This window comes from Taudactylus pleione, unplaced genomic scaffold (genome assembly GCF_031769625.1).
Source record: "Taudactylus pleione unplaced genomic scaffold, aTauple2 ptg000928l, whole genome shotgun sequence".
Lineage (NCBI taxonomy): Eukaryota > Metazoa > Chordata > Amphibia > Anura > Myobatrachidae > Taudactylus > Taudactylus pleione.
Genome location: NW_028285329.1, coordinates 1,437,831 through 1,458,589, shown reverse-complemented (window position 1 = coordinate 1,458,589; position 20,759 = coordinate 1,437,831). Strand labels below are relative to the sequence as shown.

Genomic DNA, 20,759 nt, shown 5'->3' with positions numbered 1-20,759 from the left:
CCCCCTGCTAATGCTGCATCCCCTCTGCTAATACTGCATCCCCTCTGCTAATGCTGCATGTTCTCTGCTAATGATTCTCTGCATTATGTGCAGGGGTCTATCTAGGGGTCTGTGCACCCTAGCAAACTAATGGACTGGCACCTCCCTCCCCCCACATTTTCTGAATAATTCCTTTCTTCTCCCCAGCCATCCCCCTTCTGTCTCCTCAGCCATCCCCCTTCTGTCTCCCCAGCCATTCCCCATCTGTCTCCCCAGCCATCCCTCTTCTGTGTCCTCAGCCATCCCCCTTCTGTCTCCCCAGCCATCCTCCTTCTGTCTCCCCAGTCATCCCTCTTCTGTGTTCTCAGCCATCCCCCTTGTCTCCCCAGCCATCCCTCTTCTGTGTCCTCAGCCATCCCCCTACTGTCTCCCCAGCCATCCCTCTTGTGTCCTCAGCCATCCCCCTACTGTCTCCCCAGCCATCCCTCTTGTCTCCCCAGCCATCCCTCTTCTGTCTCCCCAGTCATCCCCCTTCTGACACCCCAGCCATCCTCCTTCTGTCTCCCCAGCCATCCCCCTTCTGTCTCCCCAGCCATCCCTCTTCTGTCTCCCCAGCCATCCCTCTTGTCTCCCCAGTCATCCCCCTTCTGACTCCCCAGCCATCCCTCTTCTGTTTCCCCAGTGATCCCCCTTCTGACTCCCCAGCTCTCCCCCTTCTGTTTCCCCAGCCATTAGCCTTTCCATTTCTGTGTCCCCAGCCAACTCTTTTGTGTGCCCTGCCATCCCCCTTCTTTATCCCCAGGCAGGGGCAAATGCAGGATTTTTAGGGGGGGATTCCAAATATCTATCTCCCTCTCTATATACGCACATATATATACATATATATGTGTGATACACCCCCATTTTTAGTTATGTGTATCTGTATTGTGACCCTTACGCAGTGCCCCCAGTAGTTTTGCCCCATATGCAGGTCCGCTCCTTATGCAGTGCCCCATATGCAGGGCCCCTAAAGTAGTGCCCCCAGTAGTTTTGCCCCATATGAAACGCCCCTTATGCAGTGCCCCCTGCTGTTTTGCCCAATATGCAGGTCCCCCTAAAGTAGTGCCCCTTATGCAGTGCCCCCAGTAGATTTTCCCCATATGCAACTCCCCTTATGCAGTGCCCCCTGTCGTTTTGACCAATATTCAGGTCCCCTAAAGTAGTGCCCGTTATGCAGTGCCCCACCCCACGCTCAGTACTTACCTCATCACCACGCTGGTTCCCTCTGCGCCACTGTATCTTCCTGCTGTTGTGTGGCTGTGGCAGGCTCCTCAGTAAGAGCAGCAATGCAGCGCACATGATGTCACGCGTGCCTTGTGTAAAAAAAAACTTTTTGAATTATTTGCTCGTACCACTGGTGATTGCCAGTGGTACGAGCAAATGCTTCATAAAGTGTTTTTACACAAGGCACGCGGTAAGAATCTGTGTGGGCTGGGTGGAGGGGGGGAGCAGAAGGGGCCCTAAACATCTACCCCTTTTCCACAGGTGGCACCACCGGATGGCGCCTCCCCTCGGCCGGCATCCCTGGCGAGTGCCATCCTGGCCAATGGGTAGATACGCCCCTGATTATGTGCATGGAACATGATGTGCAATCCGCCTGTATGCTGAGCTATGCGCATCTCTGCAGCTGGACTATGGCCCTGATTCAGAGCCGGACGCTGTGACCAGAGTGCTCGCTCTGAATCAGGGCCCACCTCCATTAAAATGGAGCGTCCACCTGGATGCTCGTATAGCTGTGGGTCACCACCCACAGCATATACGAGTGTCCAACAAGATGGTCGCGATGGTCTTGACCATCGCGACCATCGGACTTGTGAGTGAAACCCTGTGGTCGGGTTTCTTAACCGCAAGGCCAGGAGTGATTTTGGCTCTATTAGAGCCAAAATCACTCCCACTGACATCACTAGTGATGTCAGTAGGGCCAGCTTCAGACGGTAGGCGTTCCCATAGGAACGCCTCCGTCTGGCAGGCACGCCCACCAAAGGGGGCGTGCTGTCAATCAACATCGACAGCACGCCCCCTTTGGTGCGAGACCCGGAGCGATGGAAAGTCCTTCGCTCGCCGGGTCTCGCGCATGCGCACGACGGAGCTCCCTCCGTCGTGCGCATGCGCAGTGGGGAACATCGACCCACTTGCGAGCGTACTGCCACTCGCGAGTGGGTCTGAATGACCCCCTATATGTACGCCTAGCTTCACAGCTCTCACCATTATCAGTGAGCCCCTGAAAAGCGGCTAATTTATACTCATTCACAAATCTGCTATTTCCCTGAGATGCCCCATTACCAGTTCTGCCCCTGCAGCCACATGTGGAGACATGACTGAGAGGAGTATGTCTCAGTTCTGGAGCACGCGCAGTGATAAATCGCATGGCACGCTCCATATATAGGACAGGATACTTCCAACACCGCCCACGTCATCTCTTTGCAACTTTTAATAATTGTAGGTTTGGCGGAGCGACCGCTGGAGAAATGACCAATTGCCATGGACGGATGCAGACTGATTACACTACAGAGAAATCTCTTCGGCGATCTCCTGCGTCAGAGGGAACAACAGCAACGGGATCCTCTAACCGTCTTCACTGGGGGAGATCCCGCTATACATCCCAACTGGCTGACGAATGTGATCGAGGAGTGGAAGCAAACACCGGATAGGTCGGTACAGTACAGCGCATTCCATCTGCGCCATGTTATTGGAAGGCCACTAAGGTCGCTTTATATAAAAGAGCTAAATAATTAGTAACGCTCAGAAATAAGTTGTATACAGTAAATGTGTGTGTGTAAATGTTTCTGGACCTTTGGAATAGTTGGAAGTAGATAACTTTCAATAATATAATAACCTTGAATAATAAAAAAATCCTTTCTCCTGTTACAATGTTTTTTTCTATCAGTTAAATATTGTAGGTTGGCTCTTAGGCCCTCATTCAGAGCCGTACGCTCTGAGCAGAGCGCACGCTCTGAATGAGGGCCGCCCTCCATAAAAATGGAGCGTCCTCCTGGACGCTCGTATAGCTGTGGGTCACCACCCACAGCCTATACGAGCGTGCAGTTTGATGGCCGCGATGGTCTTGACCATCGCGACCATCGAAACTGCGAGCCGGAGCCTGTGGTTGAGGTTTTCGACCGCAAGCCCCGGAGTGATTTTGGCTCTATCAGAGCCAAAATCACTCCCACTGACATCACTAGTGATGTCAGTGGGCCGGCTTCTGACGGGAGGCGTTCCCGTGGGAACGCCCCGGTCAGGGAGGCACGCCCACCAAAGGGGGCGTGCTGTCAATCAACATCGACAGCACGCCCCCTTTGATCAGACACAACGAGCCGTCGTGCGCATGCGCAGAGCACAACATCGACCCACTTGCGAGCGGACAGCCGCTTGCAAGTGGGTCTGAATCAGGCCCTTAATCTATTTCTCCCGCAGACCCTTGGTTCAGTTGTGAATTAATTGTTTACATTTTCTCTATGCAATGAGTAAAGCTGCACACACACACGATTGCGTAAATGAGCGATTTTAGTTAACGATTTTCGTTCATTTTTTCAAGGGAAAAATGAACAAAAATCGTTTACTAAAATCGTTCATTTACTAAATGTAATGAACGATTTTTTTGAACTACAAACGACTTTTGCATATTCCTTTACTGAAAATCATTGAGTTGGTCAGTCTGACTTGAACTACAAACGTGAACGCGCATGAACGATAATCGTTCATCGTTTTAACTCAGAAAGTGAACGATATTTTTAACGATTGAACAATAAAGTTATCGAAAATAGTTAAAAGAAAATCGTTGTGTGTGTATATACCTTAACTGCTTCCCGGAAGGAAGATACTGTAGGTACTAGCACAACATAACGAAAGCTGCATACACACGTTTTTTTTTAACGATTATCGATAAAGATATCGTTTATTATTCAATCGTTGAAAAAAATCGTTCACTTTCTGAGTTAAATCGATTAACGATTATCGTTCATGCGCGTTCACGTTTGTAGTTCAGTCAGACTGACCAACTGAACGATTTTCAGTAAGGGAATATGCAAAAATCGTTTGTAGTTCAAAAAAATCGTTCATTACACTTTAAAAAATCTGACAAAAAATCATTGGTAACAAAATCGCTGTCTGTGTGTATGCAGCTTAAAAGGTCATCAGCTGGTTGTTAGGCGGCATACAATCATTCTGCAAGAAAGAGACACGTTTTCGATGCTGTGACAACCTGATATTTTAGACGTTAGAATTCTAAACAAAGCATCTCCCTACAAGCCAATTCTCATGTCGTGTTACCGGATCAAAATGTCTGTAAAATTACTCAGTCAGGTTTTAAATCTCACTGATCCGTTATGTTTGGATAATCTCAGGATAATGTCAACATTATCCACAGTTCCAGAATAAAAACGACTAAAAGAATCTGTACTTTGCGACTTCTCCCGGTGGAAATGAGACACAAAGACAACTGTGATCACATCTGCTGATTTATTGGCGCCTTGCGGAGCAGTAATACTGAAAAAGGGGAACAAAGTTACCAGGATGTCTGAAACGCACATTTTTTTTAAGAGTACAATAAATCCTCTTTTTTTCCATTATTGTGGCATGACTGATAAACAAAAAAAAAAAATGAAAATATACAACTTATATTACACTATGTGTTATGAACAAAATATAAATCTATTACTCTATGTTATATTTACATAATTATTTCTTATTAAATTTTTCAAGTGAGATGGTGAGTAGCACACACTATGCTTTCAGCTCCAGGCGTTTGATTGTCATGTCTTTCACTTTCTACACCCAGAATCATTTTCTCAGCAAACAATTGGGTAAAACTACACAGCCAGCAACCAAAACACAAATACAAAAAGTACAATATTAAAAATTCTTTCTCAACAACATAAATACAATATGTAGTGTGTGTGTGTGTAGCTATCATATATATATATATATATATATATATATATGTTCCAAATGCTGTATCCAAGTAAGTTTACACATATGAAGTATAACCAAACATAAATAAAAATTACTGTAATATGAAATAATATCTGCATGTTCAGATAATAAAGAAACACGGAGGAACTATTCCATGGACAGTGATATTTTTGCAAGTTGCTGCCTAACTATTCATTTTGTACCGCTTTATTTATTTTGTCATTATAGTACAGTACTAAACATTACTCAGCGTGTGATGTCTGTTCATACATCAACTTACAGGAGGCCGGCAGAAAATACAGGATCCCAAAATAGATGCAGGTTGGACAGAAAATGCCTCAGTAAACTTTGTTTTAAAAAATATAAAAAAACACAACATAGAGGATAGTATGTAACTAAAACAGAAAGCTGCAAAAAATGTTTTTTCTTTTTTAACAAAATTTTTTTTAAATTGCTAATAATCTCTGTGGCAATGATATTAATGTTGGACATTACTGTTTTTTTTTTGCTGCAATTCTTCAAGAATAAAAAGTTATTTATTCTGGCTTTTCTGATTTCTTTACTACTCTTTAATAGGTATGATGTAAAATAATTAAAATACAGTTGACTTATTTTTGTATACCCAGAATTTTCTTATACTCCACTTTAGAGAACACTGGGATTTAAAACAGATAATACTTGAGAGTTGTACACGTTTCACTTACTGCGCACTAAAAAAATATTTAGATAATAAAGACAGATTGTGGTTTACTAAGAAAAGGATTGTCACCAAGGCACGTGGAACGCCAAGAGATCAGTATTAATTAAGAATTGATTGATCAATGTCTGTCAATTGATTTTCACGTTCTGCTGGTTGTAGAAAGTAATTTAATAATCATTGTCTTTATGAAATACGATTGGCTAATGTTAAGGAACCACTTTTACGTAAGAGGATATTTTATAAAAGTGAGGAATGGAAATTATGCCTTATTCTTGTCTTGAGTAACTTGTTTGAGGGGTTCCCCCAACAGAACATCTATTTTATAGTGGACACGTAATGCTGTTATTTTTCTATGTATTTTTTTCTGGCTGAATCGTTCACTATAATTTTTATTTTTTAGACAGCCTGGAAAATATTTCTAATAAATAGAGACATTTTAAATACAATATGGTGTAAAACTATAAAATTATTCCAGCAAATGACATCTGAAAGGACATTTTCAGATTCCTCGGCTGTTATAGAATACGACCCGAGGGCTGAGACATACAATGGTGGCTTGCCGATGCTTGGTCAATATTGACTTTTCAAGAGAAGAAAGTTGCGTGGAAAATCAGTGCTTGGGGGTTATGTCCCAGTCTCCCAGGCAAAGTTCCTTAATAAAATTAACTATTGGCAAAAAGCCGCAAAATGGTGCCAAGAAAAACAAGGATCACGGAGAATAGCCAAGGCGTGATCTGTAGCCCTATAGAAAACATAACTGTTGGTACGTGTTTGGTTTGGCTGTGGCTAAGGCTGCCTTGGTGACAACTACCTGGAGCTTATACAAAGCATTTCTGTAGCCCAAAGTCACATATTCAAACAGAGCACATTTAGCATGATGGTAGTTAAAACATCCAGCAAATGAGAGACAGGCTCAAAAGACAGACCTAATTCCTTCAGAAAAATGGGGAACATTTCCAACGTTGCTTCAGATTGTACACATGAATAATGCTGTTAAAAAAAAGAGGTCTTTCTGTCCAGGGTGCTTAAAAATATGTTAATGACGGTAGCTGCAATTAAATACACACAACCTGGCAGGAGGGGGGAAGTTCTGAAAAAAGTTCTGCGCACATTAAAATTCCAACATCAACTGGGCTTAAAATGGGAACATTGATTACAGTCTTATGAAAAGGAGGATGGGGTATAAATGAGGGAACATTGATTATAGCCTTACGGGGGTTAAGAAAGCTATGAAAATGAAAGAATTATATATATATATATATATATATATATACACACACACACACACATGCACTGCCAGATAACAGAATAAAATAACTAAGAATAACAACGAATAAAATAAATTACACATAACTTACTAATCTGGGAACAGCCGACCAGTATTATTAATATTAATAAAATAATCATCATTACATTACTAACGAGAAGAGGCAGTTCAACTGAAATAATACAGTCTTCAAAGTACAAGCAGAGAATATATAAAACCTACATGCAGGATACGATGACTCTCTCCCAGAGGAAAAAGGTTCCCCACCCAGGAGCAGTATTTACCTAAACTGTAATGAGGGGGTGACTTCCATTTCACATCCAACCTGACCAGAGGAAGCTTGTCTATTCAACTAGAGGTTTAGGGGACTTGCAGAAAGTATAGAGCTAATTCATGTTACTTTTCCCCCCAAACATAAAAGGACAATTCTGAGTGTTGTTAATTTGTTTCCAATGTACGGGGAACTGGTAGACTTGGAGGGGTGACGGAGGGTGGAACAGCATAACCAATTCCTCCGGTATAAGGTCTGATATATTTTTGAATATTTAAACAGCTCTTGTCTGTGGAAGCTGCATCTCTAAAATGGCTGTAATCCAGTAGAATACAAAACAAGCTTCAGAAATTTGATTCAATAGAAGGAATCCGAAAATATGTCGTCTGACGATCATATACATGGGGCTATTTGTGTCTTAGTTCATTTTCTATTTAAACATATTGGCAAGGTTTGCAGTATTTCAGCAGACATTAAATGAATTGTTTTTGTCTTTGCAATATTTCCATTCCACTGATGTACAGCAGAGATACCTAACGCCGCACAGTCCTGCAGTTTGGAGATTTTACCGGTCTAAATAAAAACAAAAAAGCTGTGAACTCTGGAGATCTTTATGGCCAAATTAGAGCTATATATACACATATATATTTTTTTTTATTATTTTAAGAGCTAATATTATTTCTATAAAAAGTTTTTAAATTTTAAAAACTTACAATTTCTTTCCCAAAAAAATCTATTTTTTTCTGTTTTTTTTTTTTTTTTCCCTCCTCTTTCCTTTCCATTCTTCTCAAGATATTTGAAGTGCAAATATTCATTAAAGGCTTCTTAAAGTCTGGTGACAAATAGGATGTGGGATTTCATCCCATGTTAAGCATGGTACGAACATATCATTAGTACCAGAACACGCTCACACGCACACATAATACATGCCATAAAATATTCTTATGTCTCTCACCATCACCTGAGAACTGCAACTACAGTTTCTGTTCAAAATAAAATAAGAATTAAAAAAAAAAAAAAAAAAAAAAAAAAAGAACTCAACTTTTACCAGCTGCTGGTCAATTTTCAGTTCTTAAAGAGATTGTCTAAGACATAACACTGCCTAATTTAAGACAGACCAGACACAAATGAGAAAATAATGAGCTAATTCAGCACATCAGTACAAATTTGGCACTTGCTAAAAGACGCGGTGTAAAATGCAACAGATGAAGATATACGTCCATGATACAAATGGAAAAAAAAAATAGGTTGGGTGTCCACGCGCGGCAGACCCTTGGATCCGCTCAGAACGCCAAGGAAAATGGGAGGAGGAGCCAGTTTAGGAGAATCTTTTTTTTTTTTGTCAAAAAATTCTTAATTCCTCTTTAAACTTTAGCACAAAACGACAAAACACATTCACAAGCCACTTGTTGGCACTGTGTACCTGAGTGAGAATTTCTAGAACATTGTTGAACAAACAGCCATAAAGTTTTTGAGTTTTTGTTTTTAACATATGAAAAAAAAAAACAAAAACAAACAAAAAAAAAAGTTGAAGGGTAAGACGTCAGTGCTGAGCAGCTGAATTACTGGCATTTAGTTTACCCATAGCTTATCCCATTCGTTTGGTGGATATTCAGTCGTTATCTGTAGTTCTTCTTTCCGACTCCATTGATACTTGTTGAAAGTCGATGTCCCAGCTCGTATTGAGGAACAGTTTAAGTAACAGTCAGTGTATTTGAAAGCTCATGTGCTCGCCACTGATATAGGGTGAGTCGGGACCGGGCTTTATGAAGTCCACAAAGTTCGCGCCGTCCACCCGTTATCAGTTGGCTTGTTCCGCACTGTGATTTTCACTGTCACTGCCATAATCCACGTCTGGGTCGTCTTCCTCATCGTACTCGTCATACATTTCGCTGTTGACGTCGTCGTTCTGGATCTCCTCCTTGATGTGAGGCTCATCTCCTTTCATGCCGTAAGTGCTTTGGATGACCTGCATGCCTGGCTCCGGGCTGCTAGAGACGCTGGAATGCTCGGAGGGCAGGTGAGGCGACGGCATCCCTGCCATAGCTATGGCTCCTGGGTACACAACTCCCGTCGTGGTGATAGGGATCTGTGCTTGTTGCCTATATGACAAGAAAGAAGAGAACGCATATAAAAAAATAAAAAAAAATATGAAGTGCAATAAATACATCTGAAATCATCTTTCTACGAGTCTATTGCTCTAAAACGCCCTGCTTCGTGCTGCTACAGGTCGCTATCGGGGCTCTACAAGACATTACTAGCTTCTGCTCCCTGAGCGCCTCTGATATCTCACGGCACGTTCTAAAACACTGCGATAATAACCGCTCTACAACTAAAGATCACTTTCAATTTCTGTGTTAGTTTCAATTACAAATTAAATAATAAAAAAATAAAAATCAGTACAGCAAAAAAATGCTGATTTATTCACAGCTAGCAAGCTACATAGTATTATATTAGATTGGGATGTATTCAATGGTAATCTAAAACACCAAGGGAAAAAGTAACAAACGGGGCTCGAGACAAACATCCGACACAGCTACGTGTCATACTGATTGGATTAAGCTTCCCAGCAAATATACGTTTCTGTCAGCCGACTGCAAATATCTGAGATTTAATGAGTCATTTTATTTTTTAGCAAAAAACAAAAACAAACTTATGTCACAAAATATATTGAACATTAAGTCAACTTCCCCCGAAGCATAAAGGCGCCCCTGACCGTGTCTATTTGTACAGCGCTGCAGATAATGTTGGAGCTACTGCTAGGACATAAATGAAAGGTGGTGTCTGATATGGAGAAACGCGTCACCGCATTCTATATGTTCTATCATCATTCAGAGATAGCTGGACGCTGGCATTTGGCTATGGGTCACCGCGTCGGGCGCACGTTATTAAACAAGTCCCTAGATGGCACACGGTAAGATGGAAGATGCTGCTTGCGGATGAGGGGGGGGACTGGTAACTGGACAGAGGTGAATTTGGCCTCCTACCCTACGTTGAAATACTGTCTCATCTCTTGCCGTCTGCTGCGCATGATTGCTTTGTATTCACCAATCCTCAGCTTTTTGCCGTCGACTAGGCAGGTGCGTTTCGGCCGCGGCTTGTACTTGTAATCCGGGTATTTCTCCAGGTGCTGTTTGCTGAGCCGTGCCTGTTCTTCGTAGTAAGGCTGTTTCTCCAGGTTGGTCATGGCTTTCCAACGAGAACCTGCAAGACAAAAAATAAAAAAAAATTTAAAAATGTAAGTTGTCCTCAACAATGGCTGTGACACGTGTGCGTGTTTGCGCGTAATAATAATTAAAGGAGTTAAGCCAAACTACGCAATGACAGAACTGCTGATATAGCTATTCACCAACTACCACGAGAACAAGACGCATATTCCTAGCCTGTTCCCCTTACGCCTTTCGGCAACATAACACGACCATTAGTGCAGTATCGTTTTCTTTACAAACAGGCTGAAAGCACGTGGCAGAAACAGCGTCACATTATATGAGCTACGACAATTGTGGAGATCTGCTAGGAGCTGCCAAACAGCGGCCAATGAAATGATTCGGATTCTTCGCCACTGGTTGTTGCGCTTTTGCATGAGTTGACGCCGCTTTTGGTTGGGCCTCAATAATGGATCCGTACTTTTTGTATTATATAGATTAACTTATTAAAAGAAAATAAATTATTTCCCTTTAAATGTATGTGTTCCGTTGGGCTGATGACTGTGAAATACACAATATATACATATCCTGCCGATCTGAGCCGGGGATCGTGTGCTGTGAAAGATGTAACGCGATCTTCCTGTGTTGTCTCCCTGCATCTCTATTATCGCCCCTGACGTTAGGCTGTAACGTGTTTGGGGGCTACGGTAACACAGCAGATGGAAGTCTGGTCTCGGGGTAAATGTCTGTCATATTTATTACACGATCTGCAATGAATTTGCACGTTGTACGCGAACTACTGTAAGCCTAATGAAAGAAAGATGTCCCTCCGCGCTCCTGATCCGGGGCCAAACAGTGAGAGGCAATTCCTTCTGCTGTAACAATTCCAGGGGGAACGGCTGATTAGGAGCAGATCCCGGAGTATTACAGAACGTCAGCGCGGCTCTCAGGAGCTGAAGTGTCTGTTGTACACAGAATGTGCCTACACGGGGTCCCTGCCCATCAGACGTGTAAATGACAGACACATGGGCGCTTACAGCTAGACGCGGGGCTCATTCTATAGATTGCTAGGTAGTGTGAATATCACGTAGTATTATCTCTGTACCTAGTATCTTGCTGATGTTGGAGTTATGCATGTCCGGGAAAGCCTGCAGGATCTTCCGTCGCTCATCCTTCGCCCAGACCATGAAGGCGTTCATTGGCCGCTTAATATGCGGCTCGCTGCTTCCACGGCCTCTAGACTCCCGATATATCCTGGACTCTGACACTCCGGCGCTTCCTATGGAAAAAACGATGGGAAATGATTTGGATGAAGTGAATGTACGTGCGGATCTGTCGGGTTTGTACATTTATTCCATGGAGGAATAGACTGTAACGTAGACAGAACGAGAGTCCTGCCCATATAATTAGGCCCAGTTAAACACATAGGCCACAAAGACTGGGCCCTGGGGTGCTGGCAGAGGGTGCAAGGTTCACAGCTGAAGAATGAGTGCTAGAGACTAAGGGTCTCATTCAGACCCGCTCGCGAGCGCAGGACGCTCGCAAGCGGGTCGATGGTACCCAAATGCGCATGCGCACGACGGAGGGAGCTCCGTCGTGTGCATGCGCGAGACCCGGATAGCGACAGCCAAGCTGTCGCTCCGGGTCTCGCACCAAAGGGGGCGTGCTGTTGATGGTGATTGACAGCACGCCCCCTTTGGTGGGTGTGCCGGGGGCGTGGCTGCCAGACGGAGGCGTTCCCATGGGAACGCCTACCGTCTGGGTCCGGCCCCACTGACATCACTAGTGATGTCAGTGGGAGTGATTTTGGCTCTGATAGAGCCAAAATCACTCCAGGGCTTGCGGTCACCAAGACCCTACCGCAGGGTCTCGTCGCAAGCCCAATGGTCGCGATGGTCTTGACCATCGCGACCATCATCATGGACGCTCGCATAAGCTGTGGGTGGTAATCAGGCCCTGTGTGTGAGTGCACGAGTGACAGAATGAGTGCTAGGGACCAAGTGTACCGAGTGACAGAATGAGTGCTAGATCATAAGTGTGAGTGCACAGTGCCAGAAACAGTGCTAGATGCTGAGTGTGGTGCACGGAGTTACAGAATGAGTGCTAGAATCTGAGTGTGAGTGCACGAGTAACAGAATAAGTGCTAGATGCTGAGTGTGAGTGCACTGAGTGACAGAATGAGTGCTAGATGCCGAGTGTACCGAGTGACAGAATGAGTGCTAGATACTGAGTGTGAGTGTACCGAGTGACTGAATGAGTGCTAGATACTGAGTGTGAGTGCACCGAGTAACAGAATGAGTGCTAGATACTGAGTGTACGGAGTGACAGAATGAGTGCTAGATACTGAGTGTGAGTGTACCGAGTGACAGAATGAGTGCTAGATACTGAGTGTGAGTGTACCGAGTGACAGAATGAGTGCTAGATACTGAGTGTACCGAGTGACTGAATGAGTGCTAGATACTGAGTGTGAGTGTACCGAGTGACTGAATCTGTGCTAGATACTGAGTGTGAGTGCACCGAGTGACTGCATGAGTGCTAGATACTGAGTGTGAGTGCACCGAGTGACTGAATGAGTGCTAGATACTGAGTGTGAGTGCACCGAGTGATAGAATGAGTGCTAGATACTGAGTGTGAGTGTACGGAGTGACAGAATGAGTGCTAGATACTGAGTGTGAGTGTACAGAGTGACTGAATGAGTGCTAGATACTGAGTGTGAGTGTACCGAGTGACTGAATGAGTGCTAGATACTGAGTGTGAGTGCACCGAGTGACTGAATGAATGCTAGATACTGAGTGTGAGTGCACCGGGTGACAGAATGAGTGCTAGATACTGAGTGTGAGTTCACAAATGACAGAATGAGTGCTATATACTGAGTGTGGGTGCACCGAGTGACAGAATGAGTGCCAGATACTGAGTGCACGAGTGATAAAATAAGTGCTAGATACTAAGTGTGAGTGCACCGAGTGACAGAATGAGTGCTAGATACTGAGCGTGAGTGCAACGAGTGATAGAATGAGTGCTAGATACTGAGTGTGAGTGCACCTGCTAGATACTGGGTGTGAGTGCACCGAGTGATAGAATGAGTGCTAGATACTAAGTGTGAGTGCACAGTGACAGAATGAGTGCTAGATGCTGAGTGTGGTGCACCGAGTTACAGAATGAGTGCTAGAATCTGAGTGTGAGTGCACGAGTAACAGAGTAAGTGCTAGATGCTGAGTGTGAGTGCACTGAGTGACAGAATGAGTGCTAGATACTGAGTGTACCGAGTGACAGAATGAGTGCTAGATACGGAGTGTGAGTTCACAAGCGACAGAATGAGTGCTAGATACTGAGTGTGAGTGCACGAGTGACAGAATGAGTGCTAGATGCTGTGTGTGAGTGCACCGAGTGACAGAATGAGTGCTAGATACTGAGTGTACCAAGTGACTGAATGAGTGCTATATACTGAGTGTGAGTGCACCGAGTGACTGAATGAGTGCTAGATACTGAGTGTGAGTGCACCGAGTGATAGAATGAGTGCTAGATACTGAGTGCACCGAGTAACAGAATGAGTGCCAGATACTGAGTGCACCGAGTGATAGATTGAGTGCTAGATACTGAGTGCACTGAGTGATAGAATGAGTGCTAGATACTGAGTGTGAGTGCACCGAGTAACAGAATGAGTGCTAGATACTGAGTGTGAGTGCACCGAGTAACAGAATGAGTGCTAGATACTGAGTGTGAGTGCACCGAGTAACAGAATGAGTGCTAGATACTGAGTGTGAGTGCACCGAGTAACAGAATGAGTGCTAGATAGTAGCAGAAATAATTAGCCTACAGAGAGGCTATGACTACACTGATGTAGTGTGACTAGTACTGTACCGGGCCATGTAACACGGCTAGGCGTTCTTACCGTCAGAGTCTCCGCTCAAGTTGAAATCCATCATGGTGTGACTGAACTTTCCGTCATCGTTCTGCTTGACCGCCAGCTGCTGCGAGAGACAATCTAATGACACTTTCTCCTGCAGGAAAGACCCAAAATGTATCACATTAAGGAGATTTCTGTCATTACTAGTTTCACAGATCCACAAATACACGGCCCGCTGGCTCCGTCCTACATGTAACACGCAAACAATAATAAAATACAAATATTACTATCCTGTAATGTTCTGCGTGACCTCACAAATTCCCATACAGTAGGGCCCCCTACAAATCGCAAATCACTTCTTCTTAATTGAACTGTGAGGTGCAGGAAACCACGATAGGGATTTATAGGAAGTAGCGGAGGGGAGAGAGCGAGGTAACGGGAAATGCTCCGTCACTATATTCTCGCGGTTGCGCATGCACTGCGGTTAGCGATGTTCTCAGTTTTCCTGCAATACGACATAACAGAAGGTGTACGATGTATTTGGGCAGCTGAGGGGTCCATCGCGCATCACCTCCTGTGTTACAGATCAGAGCGTCACGCGGTGCTCTGTACATGATCCCCGGCGGACTTTGGGCCTGATTCAGAGCCGGACGCTATTTGCGCTCGCTCGTCCAGAAAATAGGGGTGGCTATTCAAATGAACCGTTCGCTGTTTGCGGTCTGTTCACGCCTCTAGGTCTAAACGAGCGTACAAAACTTGCGGCCGTTTTTTGGGAAGCTACGCCCCCTGTCCGCTCGCATCCTACGTCATGTCCGCTATTTATTAGATTAATCGAGTACATCGAACAGGGTATGAGCTGCTCGCTATTCTTGTGGTTGGTTTTTGCTACCACAATTTTGCGAGCAGTTCTGGCTATAAAATAACCCTGTGACGTGGTCAATGACGCTGCTGTATTAATTATGCACACCCATAAAACGCCCGTTTTGACCTTTAAGCACGCCTGCGATCGGATCTCCACTCCCCGTTTTCAAGCACCTTCCCCTGTTACCACCCACATACGCCTCATCCTGTCACTCAAATTATCAGGCATTCGCTATTTTGTGAGCACATGAATTTTGGCCGCACTGACTGGTTCGCGCATGCGTATAACGATCCGTACGCATGCGCAGTTGGGCAAACATCGCTCGGAGCGAACGAGCTGCCGCTTACGAGTGGCTCTGAATCAGGCCCTTTGTCTCCTGCTGAATAAGACAACACCATCGGTTTACCCTCTTCTTATTGGTCAGCACATAACGATCCTTCTCTAATCATCATATGTGAGAGATAAAAACGCCCATTAATATATAACGTTTCACATTGCTTGGCGGTAAACAGCTGAGATACAAGCTCTGATATGTGAATGGTTTCCTTCTAGAGACAGATCACCCGCCGGAAACGCCAATGGCAAAGTGCGCAGAGCAGATGGCGTGAGCTGTGAAAATCTGTATGACTGAGCCGTAACTAGTTCCTACCTTATAGCTATTACCCATAATACGTGTAAATACAGTGATCTGTGTGTGGACATTACATGACACCATCTATACATCCTACCAATGTTTCCCACTAAAACAAGAGTCAGAAAAGGAAAACACTGTAAACGCCGTCTGGCTGCGCAGATTCTGCCCACTCCACGCCGCTTTCATGGGCCTCTATTATGGCGGTAACAGCTCCACAGAAGACGGACCACCAGAGAGGATGAAAGGATATTCTGATGTTTTAATGATTAATTAGTTATCTTTTTATTAGGCAGGAATGAATAAATGAAAAGTGTGCTAGTCCCCCTCCCCACCATATCTGGAGTCTTCCACAGATAAAGGACAATAACCCCTCCCGAGAAACATCATTAAAACGTGAAGACGCTATGGAGGTGCGGGGGGCTTCTGGGGGACGCAGAGAGTAATAGCGCAAAATGTGTCGCTGGTATCTTCTGCTTCTCCATAATAGGGACCAGTGCACAAATTCACTGATATGTGTTGTTAATTGCTGACACATTGTGACTAATTACTGACACGTCTATTATGTGACGCACAATGGAAGATTTCCATGTGTTACAATATTGTATAGCAGCAGAGAGGTCAGAGATATGGGAGGGGGCTCAAACTCATCTCTTTATAAATTCTGGGGACAGTACACAAAAACATATCTTAACTAACAGAAAAATAAACTATATATATATATACATATATACATACATAATGTATGTGTGTGTGTGTCTATATATCTTTACAAATGGATAGAATATTAAGGTCAATGGAGTTAGGGGTAAATCCAGCAAAAAGGTGAAATTTTACAGCTCGGCAAAACCGTTCTGCATTGCAGGTGTCTGTGTGGAGAGCCAAATATAAACATTGCAAACATATTTATACTGCAAACATATACGTTTTACAACTCAGTGGGGGCACGTCCAATTCTAGGTTGCTGTGTTAATTAAAAGCTGCCCGGTATTTTTGTGCTACATGCAAAAGAGACTATTTACCCTGTATGCAAAAATAAGATTGCACCTCAGCCCCTGGCAGCACTGCGTGGTTTGTCCAGGTGCGTATGTGCCCCTTTAACAAAATTTGCCCCAAAGAGACCTTACGATGAGGAGGGACTTCCTTGCTTTAAATGATTAGCATTTATTAAAAAAAAAAAAAAAAAAAAACAAGACTATCAAAGTGGCACCAAATATATTTGTTGCTGGCCATTAAAGGATTTCAGTTCAGAAAAATATTATTTATTATTTTTATATTATGTAAAAAAAAAACTGTAATAATAATAATAATAATAATAAGTTTAAAAATTGTGGATTTAAAACAGTTTAAAAAAATTAAAATAAAATAAAAAAAATAAATAAAAATAAGTACCTCCTAGTATGTGAGCATCTATACACGATGACCACATAAATATACTTCCCCGTATTCTGAATTAAATGTAACAAGCTGGAGAACCCTTTGTGTCAGGTGCCCCCGGGGGTACACGTAGCCCCAGTCACGAAAAATTAATGCCAATCCTTTATGAGAGACTAAATAATGTAAATATACCCCAATGAATCTAGTGCTTTCAGGTTATAGAAGCGGTGATTTTGTGCGAGGAGTTATTACTCTGCTGCGGCTTCGTATCTATACATTTCTGTCATTAAAAAAATATTAAATGGAATCAATTGCAAACCCTCGGTGCTTGCACATAATCAGTCTCTGCCATGCGTGGGATCTCATTAGCTGGAAGTTATGGCACGGTGACAAGTGAGGGAGACCGACTGTATTGCGGTGTGTTCCTCCGACCATCTGTGAAAATACGGCTCGTAGCCATGGAAGACGCACAGCTGTAAATATACCCAAATCGGGTAAAAGAGTGATAGAATAAGCCAAGCCTTAAACTCAAACGCAAGTGTTTAATAATCGTCGATGCTGGACACAGAGCCAGGGAATGGATGGCGTAGACTGAGGGCTGATGGGATGGAAAATAGGAATCCTCACCCGTCCTGGCCGTGTCCCAAACAGTGAACAATTCATAAGGGGTACAGAACCCATGTCAGTAAAAGATTGCAGCGTATATTCCAATGCTGCGGCTGAACTATTATACCCAGAAATATAGAAAGTCAGAAAGAAGGATTTCTACCCAAACGCTGACTGTTGTGTCCATCAGTAACATTACTAACAGATGCGCTGGGCATTATATTACTACGCCGTTATCTAGATGAGCCTATCAGTTAAATGTTGGATATCAGGCCCAGAACGCACAGAGCCGTGTCCTATATATACTGTATTTCCGCCGTCACTTCATTGCATGCGAGAGGTAAATTATTTCATGTGTGAGCAGCTTGGCACTGAATATTCCATCTCTGGTGACCGCGCCTCATTTACCTCTGAGAACGCAACTCCAATATGTCCGCAAACTACTATTGGCCTTTGCCAAATGATTCTGGCTACATTGCTGCAAAGAGCTGGGTGTCTAGAACTGCCCTAACTTATCATTTACAGCAAGGACGCCCCTCTACCCTTCGCAAGTCAGCAAGAAGAGTAACTGGCTGAGCACAGAACGGGGGATTAGCAGATAAGCAAACAGCGGCCGTCGGACAATAGCGAGGAGTAAATCGAACACTTTCCGCGCAGATGGCTGCGCTCCGGTTACTTAGTGAATAGGCTGAGCGGAGTCACTAGAACTGGCAGAAAGTCATGTGTGGGAACAACAGCTGATCTGTATTAAAGGAGATTAACTCGTGCTGCCACGGCGGAGAGCCCGGGATTATTTTATGCAGTTCCATCCCTGTGCGAGCCGTCAGCACAATTACTGCCCTCCTCGTGAATGACTGATCTGTAGCCACAGTTAAACAGCGCGCTGCTTAGGGGCCCCCGTGCATCATGAAGATGAATTTCCATACCATCAAGATGCTTTTAATGGGCTCCCACATCCAACAACAGGATCTGCCGCGCGAGTGTAGAGGAGTCGGGATGAAGGCTTCCTGTCCAAAACCATTTGTTCGGTTGTCACTTGACAATTCCCAGCTAGCACCAGGGGAGGGGAGGGGGGGGGGGTGAGATGTAAGGTTGCCTCTGCTTTGGAAGATTAAAAAAAAAGGGTACAGATGCTTTCTGAATGCAACCAACTGCTGTACCCACAGCCGAATTCAATGCGCTTAACAAATCACGGCAATTTAGCTACCCTTGCGAGGAATATCTCCAGTCACTTTACATTAGCATCTGGCTGAGTGTTAAAGCCCCTCTTCTGCGTGGGGACCAGAGAGAGAGGAATTTCCGCTCCGAGCGTCCTTTCAAGACTGCTTAAATATTTGAATATAAATTCCTCTGCGCTCTGTGATCGCTTCTCCAGCTAACCCTGCGCTGTCTTATGCCTTCCCGCCTCCCGCACATGAAAGAGCGCGCACGGCCAGCGCCTGCCGCCCTAACCTGTGCGGAGACTTTTCACTATCCAGCCCACTGAGGACCTCCCACGGGTACATGATACTAACCTCTGTGCCAGCCCACATATGTAATGCTAAGCATTGTGCCACCCCATATATATTATGATAATCACTGTGCCATCCTATACATGTATGATGCCAACCACCGAGCTGCCCGTCTGACCTTTTATACAATATGTAACAAGAGGTTGTTACGATTCCCTTGGTTAATATATCCTGCGCGTGGCACAAACCTGCGTCACTTCCTCGCCGGAACCACAGAGAATGTTTGAGCACAGAATAATCGCTGCCTGAAACCTGGAGGCTAACAGTCATTTTATCAACGAATCGCTACTTTCTCTTATTTTATATCCAGGTCCTCTCACTTGGAGTGCTGACAGATTATATATGGCTCTGCGTGTCAGGCCGGCGAGCAGCGTCTAATTAATATATATCTGTCATTAGCAGAGACTCCACAGCTTGTAATAACTTTGAGCATTTAGTGGGATAACACGGCCTGTCAGCCCTGCTGCAGAGCGGTCGGACAGCCCCTTCTACATGACATATGATAATGGTTTAAACCCCCAACGGCTCAGCTGAGAATCAGCTAAACGTCTGTTCCTGGAGAGGATGGTATTATACCCACAAATCCCGCTCTGATCTCGCTAACACTCCGGCTTTGCTGCGATTTCCAAGTCAACCCAGATATTTCAAAGAATTCACAGCAACGAAATAAAACATAATTCACAATGGCAACCGGGGAAGGGGGAACAGCCGGCAACGCCGGGCCGTGGATCTCCGCGAATGTGCGCAGTAAAGCCAGCCCTAGCCACTGACCTTTTCCGTCCGGCAGTTGTTCAGGCTGAGGCTGTTCATCACCGCCACCTTCCCGTCCAGGACCTGCTGCTCCCGCCTGAGCTGCTCCTTCATCTGCCTGGCCTCCTGGATCGCCTTCGTCACCGCGTCGTGATCATTTAAATAGCCGGTTGAGGTGATGGAGGACAGGATGTCTGCGGAACAGAAGACGCTTTTCAGTGTTGGCAGAACTTTTTGCACCAAAGTTACACAATAAAAAAAAAAATCACACAACAACTTCAAAAATAACTGGACCTGTGGTATTTTAATTATATATATTTATGTTTAGGTTTTAGTACAATAAAAGCAGTAAGTAGCAGTTGTGTGCATAGCATCAGTCTGTTCAAACGTATCTACGTCATGCCAATGTTCAATGATGGAGTAAACGACACTCACCGAGTATAAAATACACTTAAGGGTCATATCAATTAGACGCATCTAAGTTGCGTCCGCGAGTAAGGCGCGGTATGGTACTGCCGGACCCGTGGATTTTTGCTTGCAGCCCCATAGGGCTTCGTAAAAAAAATCCACGATTCTGGGGTGAGAACGGGTCATGAGGGGTGCCAGTTCAACTGGCATTACCAGCGTTTCTATGCCGTTGCGATGGCAACTTTTCCCCCTTGCTCCTAATTGGATTGACCCCTTAGATTTTAGGACAAACTCTTGCAAGTTATTTATTAAATAAATGTCATTTTTATAACAGCTCCCTAATGCGTTATTATTAGTTACAAGTCGAGGTGCTCCCATATTATTCTGACTTTAGTCTCAGTGCCCCTGGGTATTAAGAGCACAACTGCTGGAAACCGCGGGGTACAATGCACAC

At 44.3% G+C, this 20,759-nt stretch overlaps 1 protein-coding gene across 8 annotated transcripts in view; it reads right to left on the bottom strand.

Annotated features, from left to right (window-relative positions):
* Positions 1–4,461: 4,461 nt before the first annotated feature.
* The window catches only part of SOX5 (SRY-box transcription factor 5), a 278,404-nt gene continuing 262,106 nt past the window's right edge, over positions 4,462–20,759 (bottom strand). For 7 of the 8 annotated variants that reach the window (XM_088459731.1, XM_088459729.1, XM_088459728.1 and 4 more), the window contains 5 exons: positions 19,919–20,091; positions 14,206–14,314; positions 11,419–11,592; positions 10,155–10,371; positions 4,462–9,269 (listed from right to left, as the gene is read on the bottom strand). In XM_088459731.1, the coding sequence (XP_088315857.1) occupies positions 8,969–9,269; positions 10,155–10,371; positions 11,419–11,592; positions 14,206–14,314; positions 19,919–20,091 (974 nt within the window). In that variant the 3' untranslated portion in view covers positions 4,462–8,968. The remainder of the gene's footprint in view (positions 9,270–10,154; positions 10,372–11,418; positions 11,593–14,205; positions 14,315–19,918; positions 20,092–20,759) is intronic. The other variant, XM_088459735.1, reaches the window with a different exon arrangement.